The sequence below is a fragment of the Gavia stellata genome, chromosome 25 (genome assembly GCF_030936135.1).
Source record: "Gavia stellata isolate bGavSte3 chromosome 25, bGavSte3.hap2, whole genome shotgun sequence".
NCBI classification, from domain to species: domain Eukaryota; kingdom Metazoa; phylum Chordata; class Aves; order Gaviiformes; family Gaviidae; genus Gavia; species Gavia stellata.
Window position 1 is genome coordinate 4,336,005 of NC_082618.1, and position 19,875 is coordinate 4,355,879.

At 55.3% G+C, this 19,875-nt stretch overlaps 1 protein-coding gene across 1 annotated transcript in view; it reads left to right on the forward strand.

Annotated features, from left to right (window-relative positions):
• The first annotated feature begins 227 nt into the window (after window positions 1-227).
• The window catches only part of ATP2A3 (ATPase sarcoplasmic/endoplasmic reticulum Ca2+ transporting 3), a 54,811-nt gene continuing 35,163 nt past the window's right edge, over window positions 228-19,875 (forward strand). The window contains 1 exon segment of the mRNA XM_059829080.1: window positions 228-345. Within this exon segment, the coding sequence (XP_059685063.1) occupies window positions 228-345 (118 nt within the window).

Sequence of the window (19,875 nt, forward strand, 5' to 3'; positions counted from 1 at the left end):
GGGGGGCGGCGCTGGGCGCGGGCGGGCGCGGCGGCCCCGGGGGAGGCGGGGGAAGCGGCGGGCAGGGCGGTGCCGGCGGGAGGGGCGGGCCCGGCGGCGGGGCGCCCCTTCCCGCGGCGGGCGGAGAGGTGCCGAGGCAGCGCCGTGCGAGCGGCGCCCCGTGTGCCTCGCCCCCCCCCCCCCCCCCCGCCCCCCAGCATCCCCCCGGGCCGGGCCGCCGCCGGGGCATGGAGACGGCGCACAGCCTCCCGGTGCTCGACGTCCTCCGCCGCTTCGGTGTCACCGAGAGCTGCGGGCTCAGCCCCGAGCAGGTCCGCCGCAGCCGGGAGAAGTACGGCCCCAATGGTCAGTGCGGCGGGACGGCACCGCGGGATGCTGCCGGTGGGGCCGGGAGGGGCCGGGGGGGGGGGGGGGAGCAGCCCCGACGGGGCACCGGCATCCCGCCGGCGGCGGCTGGGACCCCTGGCCGGGACCGGGAGGGGCCGGGGTGCTGCGCTGGGGACCCCCCGGAGCATCCCCCGGCCCGGGGGTTGCGGAGGAGCCGGGGGGATCCGCCGCCGGTCACCTGTTGGTTAGGGGGGTGTTTGCCGGTTAACCACCGGGGAGCGGGTTCAGCCGCGCCGAGCGGGGCCTTAATCCTCTGGCGGAGCGCCTGGGGGCGGGGGGGGACCCGGGTATGTCGGGGAGGGAGAGGGAGAACTTCCCCCCTTGCCTGTGGGTGAAAGAGGGAAGCCCCAAAAAGGGGGGCGAGAACTGTCACGGGGGGGACACCGCTTGCGGCAGCCCTGGCTGGGCCGTGGGTGCTGCTGCGGAAGAGGAAGGGGTGCCGGGGGGAGATGGGGTGACGGGGCGCGCGCCGGCCTCGCTGCGTGCCACGCTGACCTGGGGACCCTCGGAGCAGCTGGGCCCCTTCTGGGGTTTGAAAGGGGAATTCGTAACCTCGTTTGTAAGCGCTGAGGGTGCACGGGAGGGACGTGCTGGGGTGCCCGAAGCTGCCCGGGTCAATAGGGATTTTGGGGGCTCAGGCTGTGACGGGAGGTGGGTCGTTAACTCTGCGTATGGAAACAGGAGGGTTTTAGGGGGAGTTTGCTCCAGTGCTTTGGAGGAGGAAGTCTTTTCTCGAAGTTGTGTAAGGAGCTGAGTGTGTAAACTCCTGGGTTGGAGCTTTTTGCGTCTGCTTTTCGCTGGATCCTCATGGTTGGGGGCTGAGGAGAGCCCGAGTAGATGCTGGTGGGATTGCTGGCTGCATCTTTATTCATTGGGAGGGCTGTGTTAGGTGGGATCAGAAGGCCGTGCCTCCTCTAGACAAACCCTGCCAGGAGCAGTCCGCTCTGCTGGGCTGTGCCTGGGGTCCCCCATCCCGCCGGAGCTCCGCGTGCTGGGCTGTGCCTGGGGTCCCCCATCCCGCCGGAGCTCCGCGTGCTGAGCTGTGCCTGGGGTCCCCCATCCCGCCGGAGCTCTGCGTGCTGGGCTGTGCCTGGGGTCCCCCATCCCGCCGGAGCTCTGCGTGCTGGGCTGTGCCTGGGGTCCCCCATCCCGCCGGAGCTCTGCGTGCTGGGCTGTGCCTGGGGTCCCCCATCCCGCCGGAGCTCCGCGTGCTGGGCAGCTTCTGCTCCATTCCCTGAGTCAGCGCGGTCAGGGCTGGGTTGGGAGCTCTTGCCATGGAGCACTCGGCACGAGGCGTAAGCAGCGGAGCAGCACACCTGCCCTTGTCTGACCTGATTTGGGAGGGGGGCAGCTGGGGACCCGTCTGGTTAGCCGGGAGGGGAGCGATCCCTCTGCTTCGGGGGCTGAACACATAATACATCCTTAACAAACAGGTGATCGGTCTAATTTCAAGGTATAATTGCTCCCAACGTTTCTGCGCTGTCCCTCGGCCCCACGGGAACGTGGGGGTGACGGGCAGTCTGTGCCGTGCAGCAGCGTGTCACCTACAGGCATCATGTTCGCGGGGCTCTCGGTGCCTTCATCCTCCTGTTTGCCCAAGTGAATCATCGTCGCTGAGTCAGGCACGTCGGCTGCTCGGTGGCACCGGGCTCTCTGCCTTGAACAAGGTAGCTTGAACGTATGACGTAGGTGCAAAGCAAAGGGTTAGCGCTGGCAATTACTTTGCCTTTTTATTTTTTTTCTTCTTCCTTCCCCCTCTTGCAAGCAATGGCTGTGTGCTCGCCTCTCCCTAGTTTTGCTTCCCATACAGTCCAGTGTTGGGTTTCTTGCAGGCTGTTGATTTGCAAGAGCTTCTGGCTTTGGGATGTCCCACAGCTTTCGCCTTCAAAGCAGAGCTCTGCATCTCCTCTACAACGCAGCTCGCGGTGATGTGCACGGACGTTGAGAGCAGTAATGTGGGCGGTGCAACCATCGGTGAAAATGTGGTCGAAGATTTTTAAGAATTCTGAATTTTTGCAGTTTTTGTGCAGTATTTATATTTTTCTCATGGCACGGATGAGACAGGGACAGGTTAGCACAGCTTAAAATCATGCAGAGCGGGTCCCTGTGTGGCTTGTTTGGTTTTTTTTTTTTTTTTCTTTGTTTAGTTTAATCCCTTGCTATTAAGCAAATAGCCTTTTTTTCCAGCGTGGCGAGAACTTGCAGGTTGTGTCGCGGCAGCGGGAGCCGACCGCCCCGACTGCGCTGGGGCACCCGAGGGTGCCCTGTTTGCTCCCCACAGCAGCTCTCCCAGCGTGGGACGGTGAGCTGGGCTTGCGCTGGAGCGCGGGTCTTGAAGATGGCCTGTATTAAATTAAATTAAATTAAATTTAGGCTTAAATTAAGCTCCGGCAGCGGAAGTGCGGGGCAGTTTGGTGACTCGCTTGAGCTCACGCAGGAGGGGGAAGAAAATTCAAATCTTGCGTGGCTTGAAGCGCAGAGCGGACCTTCAGCTCCAGCTAGTTTCATTTTCGCACCCTCCTGTCTCATATTCATTCATTTCCTTCTAAACCTGAAATCAAACTGCCGGTGTGGTCGTGAATCACAATCTAAAATACATCATCTTGCTTAAAAACTGCCTCCCGACGTACTTTAGAGAGCTGATGTCTGCTTTTTTTTATTGTGTTGATGCATTTCAAAAATACGAGCTGCAATGAGCTCCAAATTTAAGTGAGAAGCAGTGGCCATTGGCACAGTTTATATAAAAAAAATATATATTTTGTTTTGAGGGGTATTCTTTTGGAGCCTGAAATTGCTTTTTCAGTTCCAGCGCTCACATTTACATTTGCAGGAGGAAACAGAGAGCAATACTGATTATTTAATATCTCCAGTTCGTGGCTTGGCAGCCAAGCAGTGAGATACAGATTACTGGACTGGAAGAAGATATTTCTCCGTTAGGAAGAGCTCGTGTTCTAGTTTCAGATCTGTCGTCGGCGCTGTCAGCATGGCCGTTTCATTTGCCAAGGAAACTGGAGAAGCCGCAGAACGTTTAGGTCTCTCCATGGCGATTCTCAAAAGGCTTCCGAATCTCCAAAGTCAATTTTAATTAATAAATACTTTGTGATGCTCTACGTGTGCCAGGCGGGCGCTCCCCTCTGCCCCCTCCCATCCGCCAGCACCCAGCTCCACAGGTTGCTTTTAGACCACAACACTTAGGGGGAAAAAAAAAATAGAAAAGCAAAAAATGCGCATCTCTTATTTTATAATAGACTGAGCAGGAGGATACGGGGTGCAAACGTTTTTCTTTCTAAATGTAAAAGCAGGGGCACAACTTACCCTGAAGTCATTTCAGTTTTTACCAAGGAATGACAGACGTAAGCGGGAGTTGCCCCGCGGACAGTCAACTGATTTTCTGTTTTAAATATCGCTCCGATTTCTCTCTTCTAAATGGCTCTCCATGTGTAAATGAGCATACATTTCAGGCAGGATATTGCCAGCGTTAATGCAAATGCATAATTTTATTTGCTTCATCAGTAACCTAAATGGACTGTGAATGTCAGCGAAGTCAAGTGCTCGGCTCTTTGCAGCATAGGGGCGTTTATCTCTTCTTGCATTTCGTCTCTTCTGACTCCGAAGCAGAAGCCCCACTGACGTCTGTGGTTGGAAACACCACCGGGCAGGATCAGACCCTGCCCGTCAGCCCTCCTCGGGGTCTCACCCATCCCCTCCTATACCCTCGCCGCCCCGGGGCTGAGCCCCATCGTGGTACCCGATGCTCTTCGAAACCTCCCGCGCCTCACCGCAAGGTGCAACGATAACAGTATTTACGTGATGACTATTTAAATGTTACTCAAGCCAGCTTCAGCGCTGGGCGAGCTCAAAGCCCATGAGTAAATTGGCTTTTCTTCTATAACGCACCTCTCTACATCTCTGTAAGCGTTATTTCAGGACCTGGCAGCCCTTGCGCGTATTTTTGCACGTGTGTGCCTGAGCCTACCTGGGCGGGAGGAGGAGATGTCCCCGAGCCCAAATCCAACCCATGATGTGTTGCCGCTGTCCCGAAACCCACCAGAGCTCATTCACGAGGAACTTTCCGCTCTTCGGTGTGAGCGTGCCCCCAAGCCCCTGCTCTGCTAGAAGCAGCAGCAAAACCCACTGATAGATTATTTATTTCCATCCTCTTCCCAGCCTATACCCAGGGCTGCGTGTGCATGTGTACATATGTCCATTGGCACACGCGTGTGCATGCACGCGCCTCTGCACGTACTCTAATTGCGGTGCGTTACTTAACATGGGATTAGTTGCTGGCGGTTGCTAACCAGCCAAGGTTATGCTCCAGCTCTCTCGACAATAAAAAAAAAAAAAAATAAAATTTCTACTTCATGCTGAAATATTTGAGATGCCGGTAAAGAGAGGAAAAGCAGCATTTTCTGACTCATCTAACTCTGCTCTCTGTTCTTCTGCGCATCGCCCACCTTTTCCACCCCCGAAACACACGCTTAACAGTCTGATTCATAAACATGCTACGGGATTGTTTTTTTTTCTCCTCCTCCAAATCCTTTCCCTTAGGAGAAATGCTGAGGCACTGAAACCTTGCGAGTGCCTTCAAATTTGGGGAGAGACTACACAAAATTTTCCTAATTGGACAAGAGGAAACTCAGGCCCTTTTTCATCCCTGCGCCGTCCTCTGAGGTTATCTGCTTTCATTGCTACCTTTAAAAAAAAATTAGTGAATAAAGAGCAATGTTCAGAAAAACTGATGTCTGCTCTGAAAACGCTGCAGGAACCAGGCAGGGAAAGTTTCCCGGGCGAGGAGGGGCAGGGGCTGCGCTGGTGGGGAAGGGATTTTGTGTGCAGGTCTCGGGTGTACCCCAGGGTTGGCCTCCCCTATGGCACAAGTGTTATTGCGTGAATATTTTTATTTCATTGCTGGTTTTAAAGCTGGGAGTGGTCAAACCGGTGCTACAAAATGCTGATTTAGGAGGAGTCGGATGCATCGCGGATGCCCGGATGCCGACTTGGGATGCACTGTTTCCAGACAGGGGCTGGAGCGGGTCCTCCAAAAGCACCATTAGCAGCAAAATACCCCCCCCTTCCCCCGGGCCGATCCTCTTCCCCAGCATTTCAGGTGCCTATTTTGACCTCCCTCCTGGAGCCGAGTGTTTTTGCCCCGCCTGGTGCAGTCCTTGCCATCCCAGTGCAGCCGCGCGGCTGCTCGCTCTTTGCCTTTTTAGCAACCTCGGTCTTTCTGCGTGTTTTAAGCCCTCTCCAATCACCAGATCCAATTTTAAGCTATTGAGTCACATTTCTACGGTCATCTCCCTCCGGGGTATATCTCTGAAAAATACTATTGATATTTATGTTGCAAGTATGGGTTTTTTTCTTTCTAAAGCTTCCCCTCAAAAACATTTTTCTTGAGTGAAAAGCATCACCCGATGCCTGGTGTTGCTTTTGCTTTCTTCCCACCAAGGAGAATTTTAATTTTTGAGAAGCATCCAAGCCACTGCCTTTTCGCTCTGCGTTTGATCTCCTCCTGCAGAAAGGATGGTGTGAAAGCAGGAGGCTCCCGGCTGCTGCTAAATCACCCCAGTCCTGCGGGTTGGGTCCGTCCTGGTGCATCCGCAGCCCGGGTGATGCTTCTGGCACGGACCTCCACGGTAAATCCCTGCTGCATGCCCAAAATTGCCGGTGGTGGCATGAAGCAGGGCTGAGCACGGGCAACGTGGGGCAACTTAAAGCAGATGGTTGTTGTTTTCTGGTGGTGGTAACCGCCCTGTGCAGCGCTCGAGAGCTACGGCGAGGAGGGGTGCGCAAACCAACCCCTCCACCCTGAGAGCGGCGTTCCCGGTGCCCTGCTGCGATCTGCAGCGGGGATCCCAACTGGTTATCGAAAGGCATCCGAAACCCGGCAGGGCTGGTGCGCCTGCCCACAGCCCTGAGATGCTTTCATTTTCCTGGTCCTGAAAAATGAGGTTATTTGATGCTTTTTCATAAGTTCCAACCTCTGGAGGAGCCAGCTTTGCTTTTTCTCCTACACGCAGCATTTACAGAGTCGGTTAGGATGCTGATGCCCCTCCAAAATGTGTTGTGGTTTTTTTTTTTATTTTAGGGTTATTCTTTGTAAGCCATGAGCCAGAAGTTGAGTGTTTGCACCCTGTGCCTCTCGCCCAGCGGCTCCAGCCCCGCGCCTGGGGAAGGGGCTCCTCCCTGTGAGGCATCGCTGTGGCCGACCCCCCCAAACCCCTTCTCGGGGCTCGCTGAGCCCACCGGGCGAGACAGTGGGTGCCGCATCCCCGCTAACGTTTTCAGGGCTGCGCGAAGGAGCGCTAAGAGGTTCTGAGCAGCACCTAAGCCATACTCCGTGGGGTTTAGGGCAGTGAAAGCAGAATGGCAAACCTCTCTCGGCAGGTAAGGCTGAAGCAGGGTGGCACAAGGATGCTCTAAAACTCCTATTTAATTTTTTTCCCCCAAAAAAAGCCCGTTAGGATGCTTGGGCAGCGCTGGCACGCAGTGCGCGCTCCCTGCCCGGCCCCTGGGCTCGCCGTGTTGATCGGCGGTGCGAAGAGGAGGACGTTGTCTCCCGGGCTGGCTGCTGCGATGTGGGTTAGGTCAGCAACCGGCTGGCAGAGCGGGCCGGGGGGGACCGGGGAGCGGGATGGGGACCGGGAGCCGAGGCGCTGGGCCGGCGTTTTCCGGGAGCATTGCTGGCGCTTGTGGTCTCAATTACAGGGAGGAAATATTAAGGCAGTTTGTGATTGTCGGGAGAGGGATGGGGTTTTCTCCTTGCTTTTTTTATCTTTTCTTTCTTTTTTCCTTTTTTTTCCCCCTTTTTCCCCCCTTTCCCCTGGTTCTCACTTAGCGTTCACGGATGACCTCCCATTGCATCTCAGATGGGGTGACGGCAACGAGGGCAGCCCCTCCCAGTCAGTCAGTACGCCTTGGGCAGGAGAAACAGCTGATGCTGGGGAGACTGGGAGGACTGGGGAAGGTGGGAGGGATGGAGGAGAGGGGCCCGCGGCCGCTGTGGGTGGGCAGGCAGCGGCAGGACAGGGCTGTCTGGGGCTCAGTCCAACCCAGTGCCATGTTAATACCCAGCAAAAGCCAGAAAGCACCAACCCCCCATCCCACCTCCATTTATTATTGTGCATCTGATTTTTTTTTTTTTAATTTTTTTGCCGGTACTGTGACTCACGATCTTTTTTTATATCCCAGTGTTGGTAGCATTGGAGGTAGAAAGTATAACAGTAACCTATATTAAAAAAAAATTACCGACTGCTCAGTTGAGCTGCTGTCTGTACCAATTACCTCGCTGGAAAACAGGTAGCAGAGATCTGGGCTGGAAGTGTAGAAATGTTGCAGAACCGGAGCCAAAAAGCAATAGAGAAAATTGTGGTTACTTGAGTATTTCCATGACGTGAGCGTGCGCCAGAGGCTGCTCCGGAGGCGGTTAACCCCTCCCGGGCAGGGCTGCAGGCAGCCGCCTGCTCCGCCAGCGCCCGAGCCATGCCCGGGCGGGTGGTGATGAGCAACGCTGGCCCGGGAGACTCGTTATTCCTGCTAGGATTAATGCAATTAATGCTAATGGGTCTTTTCCAAGGTGGGTGACTTGCCGGAGTTGAGCCAGTCATCTCATGAAAGGAGGGTCGGATTTGAGTCCAAAACGTCGCTCTTTTGAAGAGGAGTTGAAATAATCCTTGCTAGCGATTAACCTCATGTCTATAACCAGCATTCGCCCTTTTTTTGTGGGAACCTCCCAGTTTTTGAGGTTTGGCTGCTCATTATCACTCTGTAAAAGCCTTTTCTCTTTCTCACCCGCAGAGGTGGGAAGCCCAAGGTCAGGCTGTGGTTTGGTAGCGGTCCCATCTCCCTCCCGGGACGGGGTCCGTGCCCGCGCGCCGCATGGTCCAACACATCCCCAGGCATCAGGCTTCTTCGGGGCACACGATGGCATCTCTTTGTGACCCACCGTGGCTGAAATCTTGTACCTCTTCTGGAAGTCTAGACCTGTAGTACTCCTAAACGCATGTGTCTGCTCTGATCATCAAAATCCTCCTAAAATTTAGATGTTCAGCAATCTGCTGGATGTGCCGACGCAGGTCCTGGCTCTGTTGCCTGTGCTCCCGCATGAACCCATTTGAGAGACAGATATATATATATGTAGATAGATAGATATAAAAAAATATATAAAGAATTTGATATAGTACATAGTATAATGTATAATATAATATATAATTCTAATATATTATGTATACTTTTATATATTATTATATATTTTTATATATATACATATAATAGATGTGTATATATAATTTCCCCCCCCACACACTAACATTTGCAAGTCACCGTAGGACACCTTTGGATAGAAGATCCCTTTACGGAGGGGAAACAAAACACAGACAACAAAAAGATGTTGCTTCTCTAGCAAGAGCTAACAGGTCCGAGCCCATCCCGGGCTCTGCAGGGCCGAAGGGTGAGGGCACTCGAGGATGAGTGACAGCGTGCTGGTGGCCCGGCCCAGCCGCGCGGCAGGGTCACCGTCACCGTCGGAGGTGTGATGTTTTGGGGAGGAAATCCGCTTCTTGCTCTTGCGTGTCCCCTGTGCCCCTGGGTTCCTGTCCGTGGTATTTTTGCTTTGGGTGTTTCCTGCTATTTAGCCTCTATGTATATTTTAAACCGGCGGTCGGGGGGAGGCGGGGAAGGAATGTGAATTAATTCGGACCCGAGGGCAGGGTTGTGTCGGGCGGTCTCGTCCGGATGGCCGCGGGAGTGATGGGGGACACGGTGCCGGGGGCAGCCCCGGCGCTGATGGGTTTTGCTCCATCCCGGTGAAACCACCTCCAGCACATCCACGTGGTCCCCAAAGCCACCGGCCATGGCCATACTGCTCCCAGGAGCCGTCCCTTGCGCTGGGACCAGTCCCCTACGGCCAGCCCATGGCCTCCTGGGGGGATGGATGGCCAGAATGCCTTTTCCTTTTTCTTTTTCTCCCCTTCTTGGAGAAAATCCCTGGAGTCGTTGCAGAGCCACCCTCCGAGCAAATGCAAGGGCTGTGTTGTGTATATTTGCTTTATTATATGGGGGTTTTTTTGGTTTTGTTTTTTCTTCTGGTTCAGAAACAGTTTTTCTTGCATTTGTTGCTGATAAAAATCAGTTATTTTTTGGGAGGGGTGCCTGGGTGGGGGAGATTCTCTCTTCTGTTTCCTTTGCTGCGGGGAGCGAAAGCGCAGAGATCCTCGAGGAGGAACTCAATTAGCTGAGCAGTGACTCCGGCCCCTCCGGCAGGCAGCAGTGACCGAATCCCCAGGGATTTGCCCTGTAAAACCTCGGCTCAGCTGGATTTTGCCGAGCAGGCAGCGCCCGTCCCTGGGAGACGGGCAGCCGGGGTCGGGATAACCCTCCCTTTACCTGCCTGTTTGCACTTTTCTTTTTCCATTTCCAACCTCCAAGTCAACAGAAGGTCTAAAATAAGGAAAATGTGGGGAGTAAGTGGAAAAATAAGAACAGAAAAGGCCGGCTTAGCGGTGCGGCACGGGAGAGGGGAAGTGACGGAGCTGTGTCCCTGGCCCTCCCGCTCGGGCCACCGCAGGGGGTTCCCCTCGGATCACCGCGTCCTTGGGGGGTTTTGCAGTTTTTCTGGGCTTTTGCACGCTTTGGAGGTCAGGGACCTTCTGTTGGCTGCAGGTAAATGGAAACCCCATCAGAGCAGCGGTAGTGTTTTCATCCGCTCCCCTCCGGAGGGGAGTCCTGCAGTGACCCGGGAGGAGATGGGGCAGTCCCGGCTCAGGCCTCTTCTGGGGCTCCTCTTTTCTCTAGAAAAGCCTAATTCAATTTATTCTTCCCTTTTTCACCCCTTTTTGACATAAATGTATATAGGTATCTATGTATATATACATATATGTATAATACTGTAATATCTATGTATAATAATGTATAATATTTCATCCTTATAGACATGCATACAGATATTATAGGTAGTTGGAAGGAGATTATGGAAAAAGCCTACACGGGACTCGTGTTTCCAGGGATTTCTGAGTTATCTCGCTCTAGGAAAGAAACTGCTTCAACTACACAGAGATATGTGATCCCCAGAGAGTTCATCCATGAGAAGTATTAATTGTCCAACTCGCCCCTTTTTCCCATCCAGAAGAACAGATCTTTTCTATCCTACAGAAATTTTTTTCTTCTGATATAATCTAAACTAAGGGCAGCGTAGACTTCATTTTCCATGAAAACCCATCCAAGAGGATTGCTGAAAATAGACCATGCTCTGAGAACAGATACCAGAAAAAGCAAGTGTGTGTGTGGGGGGGAGCCAGGTCAGCCGGGGCAAGGAGTTCTGCAAAAAAAATTAATAATAATAATCCCAGTTGGAATTAATTGAGTTGAAAAGCAGCTCATTAGCGCCCAGGGGGGTTGGGGTCGGAGGACGCACCACCCTGCAGATGCACCGGCCGCGTTTTATCAGCCTGATTGTATTTACCAGCAGATGGGAGACGGGTTGAGACGCGATAGTCAAACTTCCAAATTTCGCAAAGGTCTGCCATGGCAGAGGCATTTCCTCCGGACAACGAACAAATGGAACAAAACCCCCAAACCCACCCCCTCCAAACCTCTGCGCTTGTAGGATGGAGTGGGCTCCCTTCAGCCCCGAGCTTGGCGCGGGGTCTCCTTCCAACCCAGCCTGCAAAGTTCGGGTTTTCCTTATCCATAAACAGCCCAGCTCGTACGTCGTGACGCGGCTACAGGCGGCAGCAGGATCGATTGAAATATCGATTGAAATATCGATTGCAATACCAGCTTTTGGAACAGAGAGAGCAACTTCCTCACCTCGGCAGGGAAAGGGCGAAAAAGCTGCTTGGATTTAGAAGCAGTATCTTGTAATTTGGGTTTTTTTTCCATTTTTAATTGAGGTTACTGGTTTGGGGCTATGCTTTTGGGGAGTTTCATCTTGAAACCCCTGTGGGTCGGCTCTTACAGGTATCCCGGGAGTTGGGTCCACACCGGTTGCAATTCAATCCAAAACCTGCCACGTGCAAGATGTTGAGCAAAAAAAAAACCAGTGGCAAAGCAAATGAATTGCTGTGCTGTGCCACGAGTGCGGCGGAGTGAGCCCCTTTTCGGGGGAAAGGGAGGGCGGTTTGTGTTGGTTCGTGCCGGCGGGTTAATGCCGGTGGGGTGGGATGTCAAAGTGCTTCCCCTCCCGCCGAGGGCAGGGTTTGGGGTGGGAGGGTTTGGCGGCGCACGCTGGGGTGGGCACCCTACGGCGGGGAAAAGCTGGGGTCACGCCGGGGAGGAAGGGAACCCCTTCCCTGCCTGCCTTCTCCTGGAGGGGTGGCTACCGAGTGTTTTAATGCTGAGAGCCCCTGGGCCGGCTGGTCCCGGCCCCCGGGGCGGGGGGAGAAGTGCCCTCTGAGCAGGGATGCTGCCAGCGAGATGCGCCTGAGCTGCTCGGCCGCTGCTGGATGCGGCGAGCGGGAGCCACCACGCTTTCCACAGCGCTTGGCTAGTGGAACACTTTAGTTACGTTTATTATTATTCATTACTTACTGGTACTACTTACTATTTTTATTACCTAGTAATTTAATGATTACTTATTATGACTTATTAATTATTATTTATGGTACTGTTTTAATTTGCGTGCTAAGCAAGTGTGATGTCCTCAGTGGTTGCTTACAGCCTCATCAAAGGTGCTCGGCTCGGTGTAAACACTCACCAGGTCCTTGGGGCGGCAGTTTTGGGGGACGCTATTCCCCCCACCGAGCCGCAGCAGCCCTTTGCTGAGTGCTGAGCAGCATCTCTCCCCCAGGAGCAAATGCATCCTGTTTGGAAAATGCATCCTAGTTGCATTTTCTTACCTGCCTTTTCAGCCCCAATATCCCTTTTTTTCTATTTTTTTAGGAAGAAAAAACCCCACAGTCCCACCTTGCTCTTCCCCAAGTCTTGCCAAATTCAGCTGAAAGGTGCAACCCCATTTTCCGTGCTGAAATTCCTCCCCTGGGACATGTGAGTCCTCCTGGGGCCATGCACGTTTTCCCGGGGCAGGGACGGGCAGCCGAGCTGACCGGGCAGCGTGGGGCATCGCCGGAGCTCCTGGCACCGCCGCCTCCACATCTCCCCGTGTTTGGTTTCCTAAACTGTTCCCTGGCGCTGCCAGGAAAATGTTATTAAATTTTCTGTCGCCGGGTGTTGGACTCGCTGCGAGTGGCCTGTTTGTGGTGGCATGTGAACGTCCACCGTGGGTTACGAATTCGCTGTAGTGTTTTTCCCTGGTCTGGACGGTGCTTTTCCGCCGCCGTGCTGGGTCGGAGGGGTTTTGGCATCTGGGCATCGGGCTCGTGGTGCGGGGGCAGCCGAGAGCCGCGCGGCCAAGGGCAGGAGGCTGCAGCGGAGCCCTAAAGGGTGAAAAAAAATTACTGGGCAAAAAACCCCAATTTACTTAACATTTACCACTGGGGTATCAATGGGAATTTAGCTGAAAAAATAGTTTTAGGGCAATAAAGGAGGAAATAAAATGATACCTGTAGGGTGCAAGAAGAGGATATACTGAAATTGCAGCATGCCCTTTGGGTTGGGGTTGTGGCAGTTCTGGCAGAAGTTTCCCGAACACAGCAGAGTCGCTGCCTCACCTTTCCCCGAGGTTACGGAAAGGGTCTGCTCGAAGCGGAGACACAGAGAAGCTAAAAAAACCCCAACACAACCCCCAAACTAAAAAAACCACCCCAGCTTAAGCTTTATTTTATTCAATCTCCTGTGGTGGGTGTTTTTTTTTTTTTCTTTTTCCAAAACCTGTTACTATTTAAACGCAGATTTTTAGCTTTTCCACCCGGGAGCCGGAGCTGGAAATTCTTTCCACTGCGTTGGTGCAGGAGGGAACAAACCGCTGCTTTTAGTTTGCTCAAATAATCCATCCCAGGCTGGAGCCGCGGGTTTCCTCCGCCCCGCTCCCTCCCACTCCCAAAACGAGCCCGGGGATCCGCTGCGGGTGCCGACGAGGCCACTGCTTGCAGCCCCATTTCCCCGGGGTTTTTCCCCTATATTTCCCCAAGGCTTTATTCTTGCAAATGCCACCTGAGCACCGGAGCTGTAAGCCTAGCTGGTGGCTCATTTTTTGGGGCAAAATGGGTGAAATCTTCTCCCCTTATTTTCATAGCATTAAGAAAAGGAGGTGGGTTATCAACAGGGAGGCAATTTGCTTTTTGCCGTGGCACAGGAGGAGGATGCTTGGTGCCGGCTAGGTTTCGTGGCCCCGTGCCGGGACCCCCTGCACCGTGGTGGAGGGGAGCTCGTGTTATCCAATGTTTTGGGGATGAGCCATTTCCAAGAATAAAGGAAGGGAAGTTTGGGGTGGGATGGGCAGATTTTTCCTTATTTATTTGACACAGCTCCTTGGACCGTTGGCCCAATGCCGCACTCCCACCTCCCTCCCCATTTCTCTCTACCCGGATAGCGGGACGTGCTGGTGGTGGCTTGTCCTTTGCCACGGGGATGTGCTGATTTTCTGGGGAAAAGGAGATACCGCGGGGCCGGGTTTGCACGGTGCTTCGCTGCTGTTGAGGAGCACGTCCAGGATAACTGTGTTTCCTATTCCCTTACCTGCAGAGGTGAGCTTAGCTGGCCAGAAAAGGAACAAATGAGCCTTTCAGCTTCTCCCCTCTGACCATAGCAGCGGGGCTGTGGGTGCCCAAATGTCCCTGTTCTCCCCTGGGACCCTGTCGCCGTCCTGGAGGGAGGGGAGGTGTTGGGCTGGGTTTAGTACCCGTAGGTTTGGAAGAGCAGCCTGGGGGTAGGACGAGCAGTCGGTCCGGAGCCCCATCTGCCACGGGAAGCCCCACGACCCAAACCAGAAATTTTTGGGGCTGGTTTTATTGTCAGCCATTTACAGTGTCCAGGTGCCAGCCAGAGAACCGGGTGGTTTTCAGCCTAAAGCATCGCCTGGAAAACAGCGAGGACGATTCTGGCCCTTGAACCTCTGCTAACCACCCTCGTGTGCTGCCCCGCCAGCCCTCGCCCGCCCCGGGCTGCCGCCGTCCCCAGCGCTTCCTCTGGCCCCAAATTTGCTTATTTCTGGGGCTGTGGGTCCCCAACAAGGGGGGACGCTGGGCAGGGGCCGAGCAGGAACGAGCACCGGGGGGTTACCGGAACAGCAAACCGCCGGTGTTTGCCGTGGGAGGGGGGGTTGTGTATCGTTCCTTTTATCTTCCTGCCGCCTTTCGAAGCAGCCCCGAGCGAGCGGCTGTCGCGGGCAGCCAGCGTAACCAAAACTAGCCCGGCACGCAGGAAAAAGCAGCTGCGAGGCGGTAAGCAAATAAGGTGCCGGGGGCCGGAGGTGCTTCCCCCACCCGTGGTGTACCCAGGGCCACCACTGCCTTCGCTCGGCACCGTGGCTTTGGGACTGGCTCCGTGGGGATGATGGAGGACGTGGGGAAGAGCCGGATCCTCCGGGAGCAGGTCGTGGTGCAAAGAGCTTGGCAGCGGCTGCCTGGCACGAGGATGGGGATGTTCCCAGTGCCGTGTACCCGCGAGGTGCTTTTTAACATATGGTTAATCGCTGTTTTCCTTGCGTCGCAGGGGCTCGGTGCAGCTGGAGACACCGGTTGCCGCAGCCCGTCGGCCTCGCATGCCGCACGCACGCGCCCGCCGCAGCTGCGCCCGCCCGGGGATGCGATTTCCGTGCGTGGGCAGTTGGGGGGTGCGAGCTGCCGCTCTGCCACGGGCCAACCCCACCGCCGCTCCGCCAGCCTGGCCCTTGCCTTCGCCTCGGCCCCTCTCACTGCGGTCGAGGCCGGCGAGTCCCGCTGCGATGGGGGTCCCCCGGGGCAGCCCCCCGCCCTGCTGGGGTTCGGCCGGCTGGCTGCTGGGGGGTTTAATGTATGGGGCGTTTTGGGTAAAGAGCTAGTTCAGCGCCGTGGTGTGCTTGGCTCCCCATCTTGGTGCAACAGCACATGGTGTCTGTGGGTCCGGCTTCCCCTCCGGCCAGGCTGGGCTCCGGCAGGCAGGGGGGTGCCAGGGCGGGCGGGGGTGAGACCCGGCTTTTTCTGCAGAAGCTGAAGCCACCTCTGAAAGTCCCTTGAGCTGCGCCCTGAAGGTCCCACTCTTCCCGAGCGGAGCCGCGTCCTGCCCTGGCGCACGGTCGGAGCCCGGCTGAGACGTGGGGTGCAGGACAGTCTCCCGGGGTGCAGCGGCGTTCAGGAAGCGCAGGTGTAAAGCTGCACATAAAAGCAAAGCCGTGTGGGTTAATTTAAGCAATACAGAGCCGAGCCACTTAGAGAACTATGTTTTGTCCGATGTGAACATCGGGTAGCATTAGCACCATTAGGCGTTGAGTGTTTGTCATCCCAGATAACACTAAAACACCCGGGATTAGTTTGTAAACACTATTTTTTTACGCTTCTGCAGCTCGAGCGCGCCCGTGCAAGGTGACGAGAAGCTTCGCGCCTCCGTCCCCAGGCGGGAGTTACACCAAGCAGGTGATGGGCTGAGCTGGCTTCCAAACAACCCGGCAAAGCCCTTCCCGGTTGTGCAATCCGGCAGTTTTGCGGAGCAGCGGGGATGCGCAGCGGTGCCGGCTGTCACCGGGGATGAAGGAGAGCAGACGTTCCCCTGGGACAGGATCCTTCCAGTGCAGCCGGCCCTGGGAAAGGCAGCCAGTTAAAATAACAATTTATTCTGCCTGGTGTCTTGCGGGGCAGTGGAAGGATCCCAGAGCAGCCCTGCCTGGGTTCCTGCTTTATGTCACGGGACAGGGGCTGCTCTCCCAGCTGGGGATATTTTAGAGTTTTTCTTACTCTTTTCACTACTTTCTTGGGCACTTTTTCCTGCCTGTCGGCAAAGCCCGGGAATCGGATGCGTCCCTTGTTTTCCCTGTCCATTTCCCCTTCCCCGCACCTGGAAAAAGAAATTAAAGGCAGGAAAAAAAAAAAAAAGAGTTTACAACATAGAAATACAGCTTGAAGGAAGTTATTTGGAGCAGAGAGCTGGGGCCAGGCATGATGCTCATCGTTATCCCCCACGGTGGGCACCGTGCCATTACCCTTCCCACATCGCTTGGTGGCAGAAGTGTTTCCCATAAGGGAAATCTGATTTTATCCTAGGGAAGCTCCTGAAATGGTGGGGAAAATGGTATTTCAATGTTCACCCTGCAAGATGTTTGCTGTTCTGGGTCGCACGCTGGGTCTTAGCGTGCACCAGGGTTTGCTTTGCTGTGCGCTGGCCTGGGCGAGTGTTGCCTCGTGCCTCAGTTTCCCCAAAAGCAGAGTGGGATGCAATACCTCAACGCACGATAGAGAAACGCCGGCAGCTGTAGGGCTGTGCTGCTCTGAGGATTTTTAATCCTGTTACAGCAGGAGAAACTCAGGCATCTCCTTAAAGCGACCCCAACGCCACCCTGTTGCATTTTATTTGTTTGCTTTGGCCTGGAAAGCGGGGCAGGGTCTCCTCGGGGACACAAAGGCTGTCGCAGAGCCCCGGGGCAGCAGCCTGTACCCGCGCCGCCTCGCTCACGGGTGGCACCCGTGTTTATTTACCTTTTCATCACCTGATTGCCGTGCCCTGCCATGTTGCAGGCGCCAGCCCGAGGGCTGCCAGCCCTGTTTGAGTTGGCAGGAGCTGGAGATTAACCTCCGGCTAAAATAGCCCGACGCCAGCCCCATGTCTGCCCAGGGCAGCCGGGCTTGTAGCATGTCCTTAGAGCATCTCGTATCGATATTTGGTGGTGGAGCCAGGGCTGCCTGCACTGCTCGATATCGCAGAGCAGAGCATGCTCTTCCGCTGGTGGGAACGGTCCTGTTACCTCCAGGGGTTACTACCAGGCACCCATCACCCTCTACTTTCTTGGCTCTGCTCTCCAAAGCCGTGATGTAGAAGAGCAGGAGCAGAGAAATTGCAGATACACGTCCGCAAGCTGCAGGTCCTGCACTGGGACTGCTCAGCTTGGGAAGCTGAAAATGTACGATGCAAGGGGGTGGCCCCGTTTTGGGATACTGTGGACAACCGTTATCACTTTCTACCCTTGGTGGTGTTACTAGATTTGTCTTCTGGCCGTATCGGGGAGCTTGGGCACAGAGCGGGGTCTCCGTGCTGAGCTCTGAGCCACCAGCCGAAGAAAGGGGCTATTCAGGTGCTGGCTGAGAGTTTCCATTTCAGCCTGTCGGCACTCACCGTGTTGTCCCAAGGGAATTGCAGATTTGGGCTTTTGCTGGTTCCCTGCCTCCACGGCGGGTTTCCCGGCTGGGTGGGACATGGCAGTGCTGCAGCTCAGCGGAGCGGTGCCGGCTCCGCTGCCCTGCCCGGTGCCACGGGGCTGACTCGCATAAAACTTGGGTTTTGGCGAATGGCAAACCCTCTTATTTCTAGTGAGACTTTGGAAGTGAGAGGGGAAGCCTTCCACTTGAAAATGTTCCTGCTTTCTGGTGGCTTTGATTGATTCAGACCCAAAAATGTGAGTTTGTTGTGACTTTCTGCACCTTTTCATTGGGTATTTGGTGCAAAATGGGCACTGAGCTGCCACGGGAAGGGTAGTGGAAGGAGTCACTGATGGCAGGGGAGGTGCTTGGCTCTCAGGATACTCAAAATTGGGGGCTTTTTGGGAGGTGCCTGCAGCAGCATTGCTAATGTTTGGGCTTTGGTGACAGCAACGGCATAGTGTCACCCTGTCACCGGCGGTATTTCGGCTGGCCGCCCCACTGCACGTGTTTCCTCCTGAGTTCACAGAAACCCATTTTCATGCTTTAATCAAGAGCTCGTGCAACGTCCCCGCTCTGCAAACGGCATTGCTGCAGCTCTTCATGCAAACGCCACGTGGGAGAAGCACTAAGAGGACCGCGGCGTTTCGGGTGGCTGCCGAGGGTGGAAAGTCACCCATGGGCACCCCGGCAGAGCTGAGCCCTGCGGGAGCCCCAGCCGCCTCCCGCGGGGCACCCCGCCTGCCCCCAGCCCTCTCCCCTCGCACGTTCGCACCCTTAAAATGGAGCCTGGATGGAAATAGCAGTGGCAGATCTGTTCTACTTTTAATTTTGGTGGTGCTCTGGGCCGGGGAGAGGAAGCCGGGGGTGGAGAGGAGCCGGCTGCAAAAGGGAGAAGAGCCACTTTCCTTCTGACACGGTCTGCAGAGCGATTCGAAACGTTGAAGCCACTCCAAGATTATGGGTTTTTTTGCTATAAGAATAATTATAGGCATTACGTATTGGTCTGTCTGCTGCTTGTGATGGCAAGGGATCGGAGTATCCTTATCTAGGAGGGATACGGACTTCAAAAACCTCGTAGTAAGTGCCTCTTTGAGCACTGAGGAGCTGGTGCCGTTTGAAGCGTAAACACATTCAGGCTTCTTCTTTTCACTGGTTTGTTCAGTGAAGGTGGGTTTGGTTTTGGCTTTTTTTTTCATTTCTCTGAATGAAAGTGGGTGATGGAAAACAGCCGAACCGGTTTCGCTTCCTGCTCTCCCTCAGGGCTCCGCACTGGGGGTGCTCGGAGATAACCCCGCGTTTGGTCCAGCGATGGGGCATCGAGCGTGTCTGCCTTGGGCCGATTCCTCTCGAACTTCAGCCAGTCCCTTATTCCCTCCCAGAAACACAAGGAGCCGGAGGAGCATCTTGCTTTATTATCACCCCGGGGGGCACAGAAGTAGGTGCAGACAACGGAGGCTTTGGGACAGCTCTTCAGGAGGTTTCTGCCTGAATTTTTCCCCGTGGGGAGGTTTGGGGTTGGGGGGTTTCTGTCCGGTCCCCTCCTGCCCCGGGGCACCAAAGGATGGAGGCAGCGGGTACCCTGCCCTGGTGTCACGTCCCCTCAGTGCCGGTACCCCGCTGCCCCTTCGAGCGATGCCTTCGAGCCGCCAGCACAGCCCTCCCGAGGGTTTGCCGATGTGTGGCTCCAGCTTCGCTTTCTCCATCTCCAGCAAGCTCTGCTGCGCTCAGCGAATCCTGGATTTCCTTTTCCATTAGATAGCTGCGATGTCTGTATTTCCCCACCTCGGGGCGGCTGGCGGAGGTTTTGGTCTGGCTGTCAGCTCCCCTGGGAGCAACCGAAGGATTCATCCCGAATGCAGGAACAGCAGATGCAGAGACACCCATCCATGCCAGCACCCATCAGCAGCCAAAACCGGGGCGGGGGGGGTCACTCCTGAACCCTCCCTGGGTGCAGGACCTTGCAGTCCTCGGCCAAACCTTGCCCACGGCAGGGCCAGCACATCCATTACTGCACGGGTGAGGAAGCAGGAGCGATGCCCGCGGTGGGTTACCGGCGTTTGTGCATTGCCCAGCAGCCGTGGGACCCTTCGGTGCGTGCGGCGTGGAACGTAACGGTCATCCCACGGGGACGTGGGAGTCTCGGGGAGACCGTGTTCAGGTTTTTTCAGGTTGTGGAGGTGACTGGGCTCAGGTTTGGCTGGGAGCAGTGCGGATGGAGGCTCTGCACCCACCAGGGCGGATTCGGGAGGACGGCTTGCACCGGCTGAGCATCGGCTTTGGATTTCTTCCCTAGAGCATTGCAGGCTGTAAAGGACAACTGATTAAT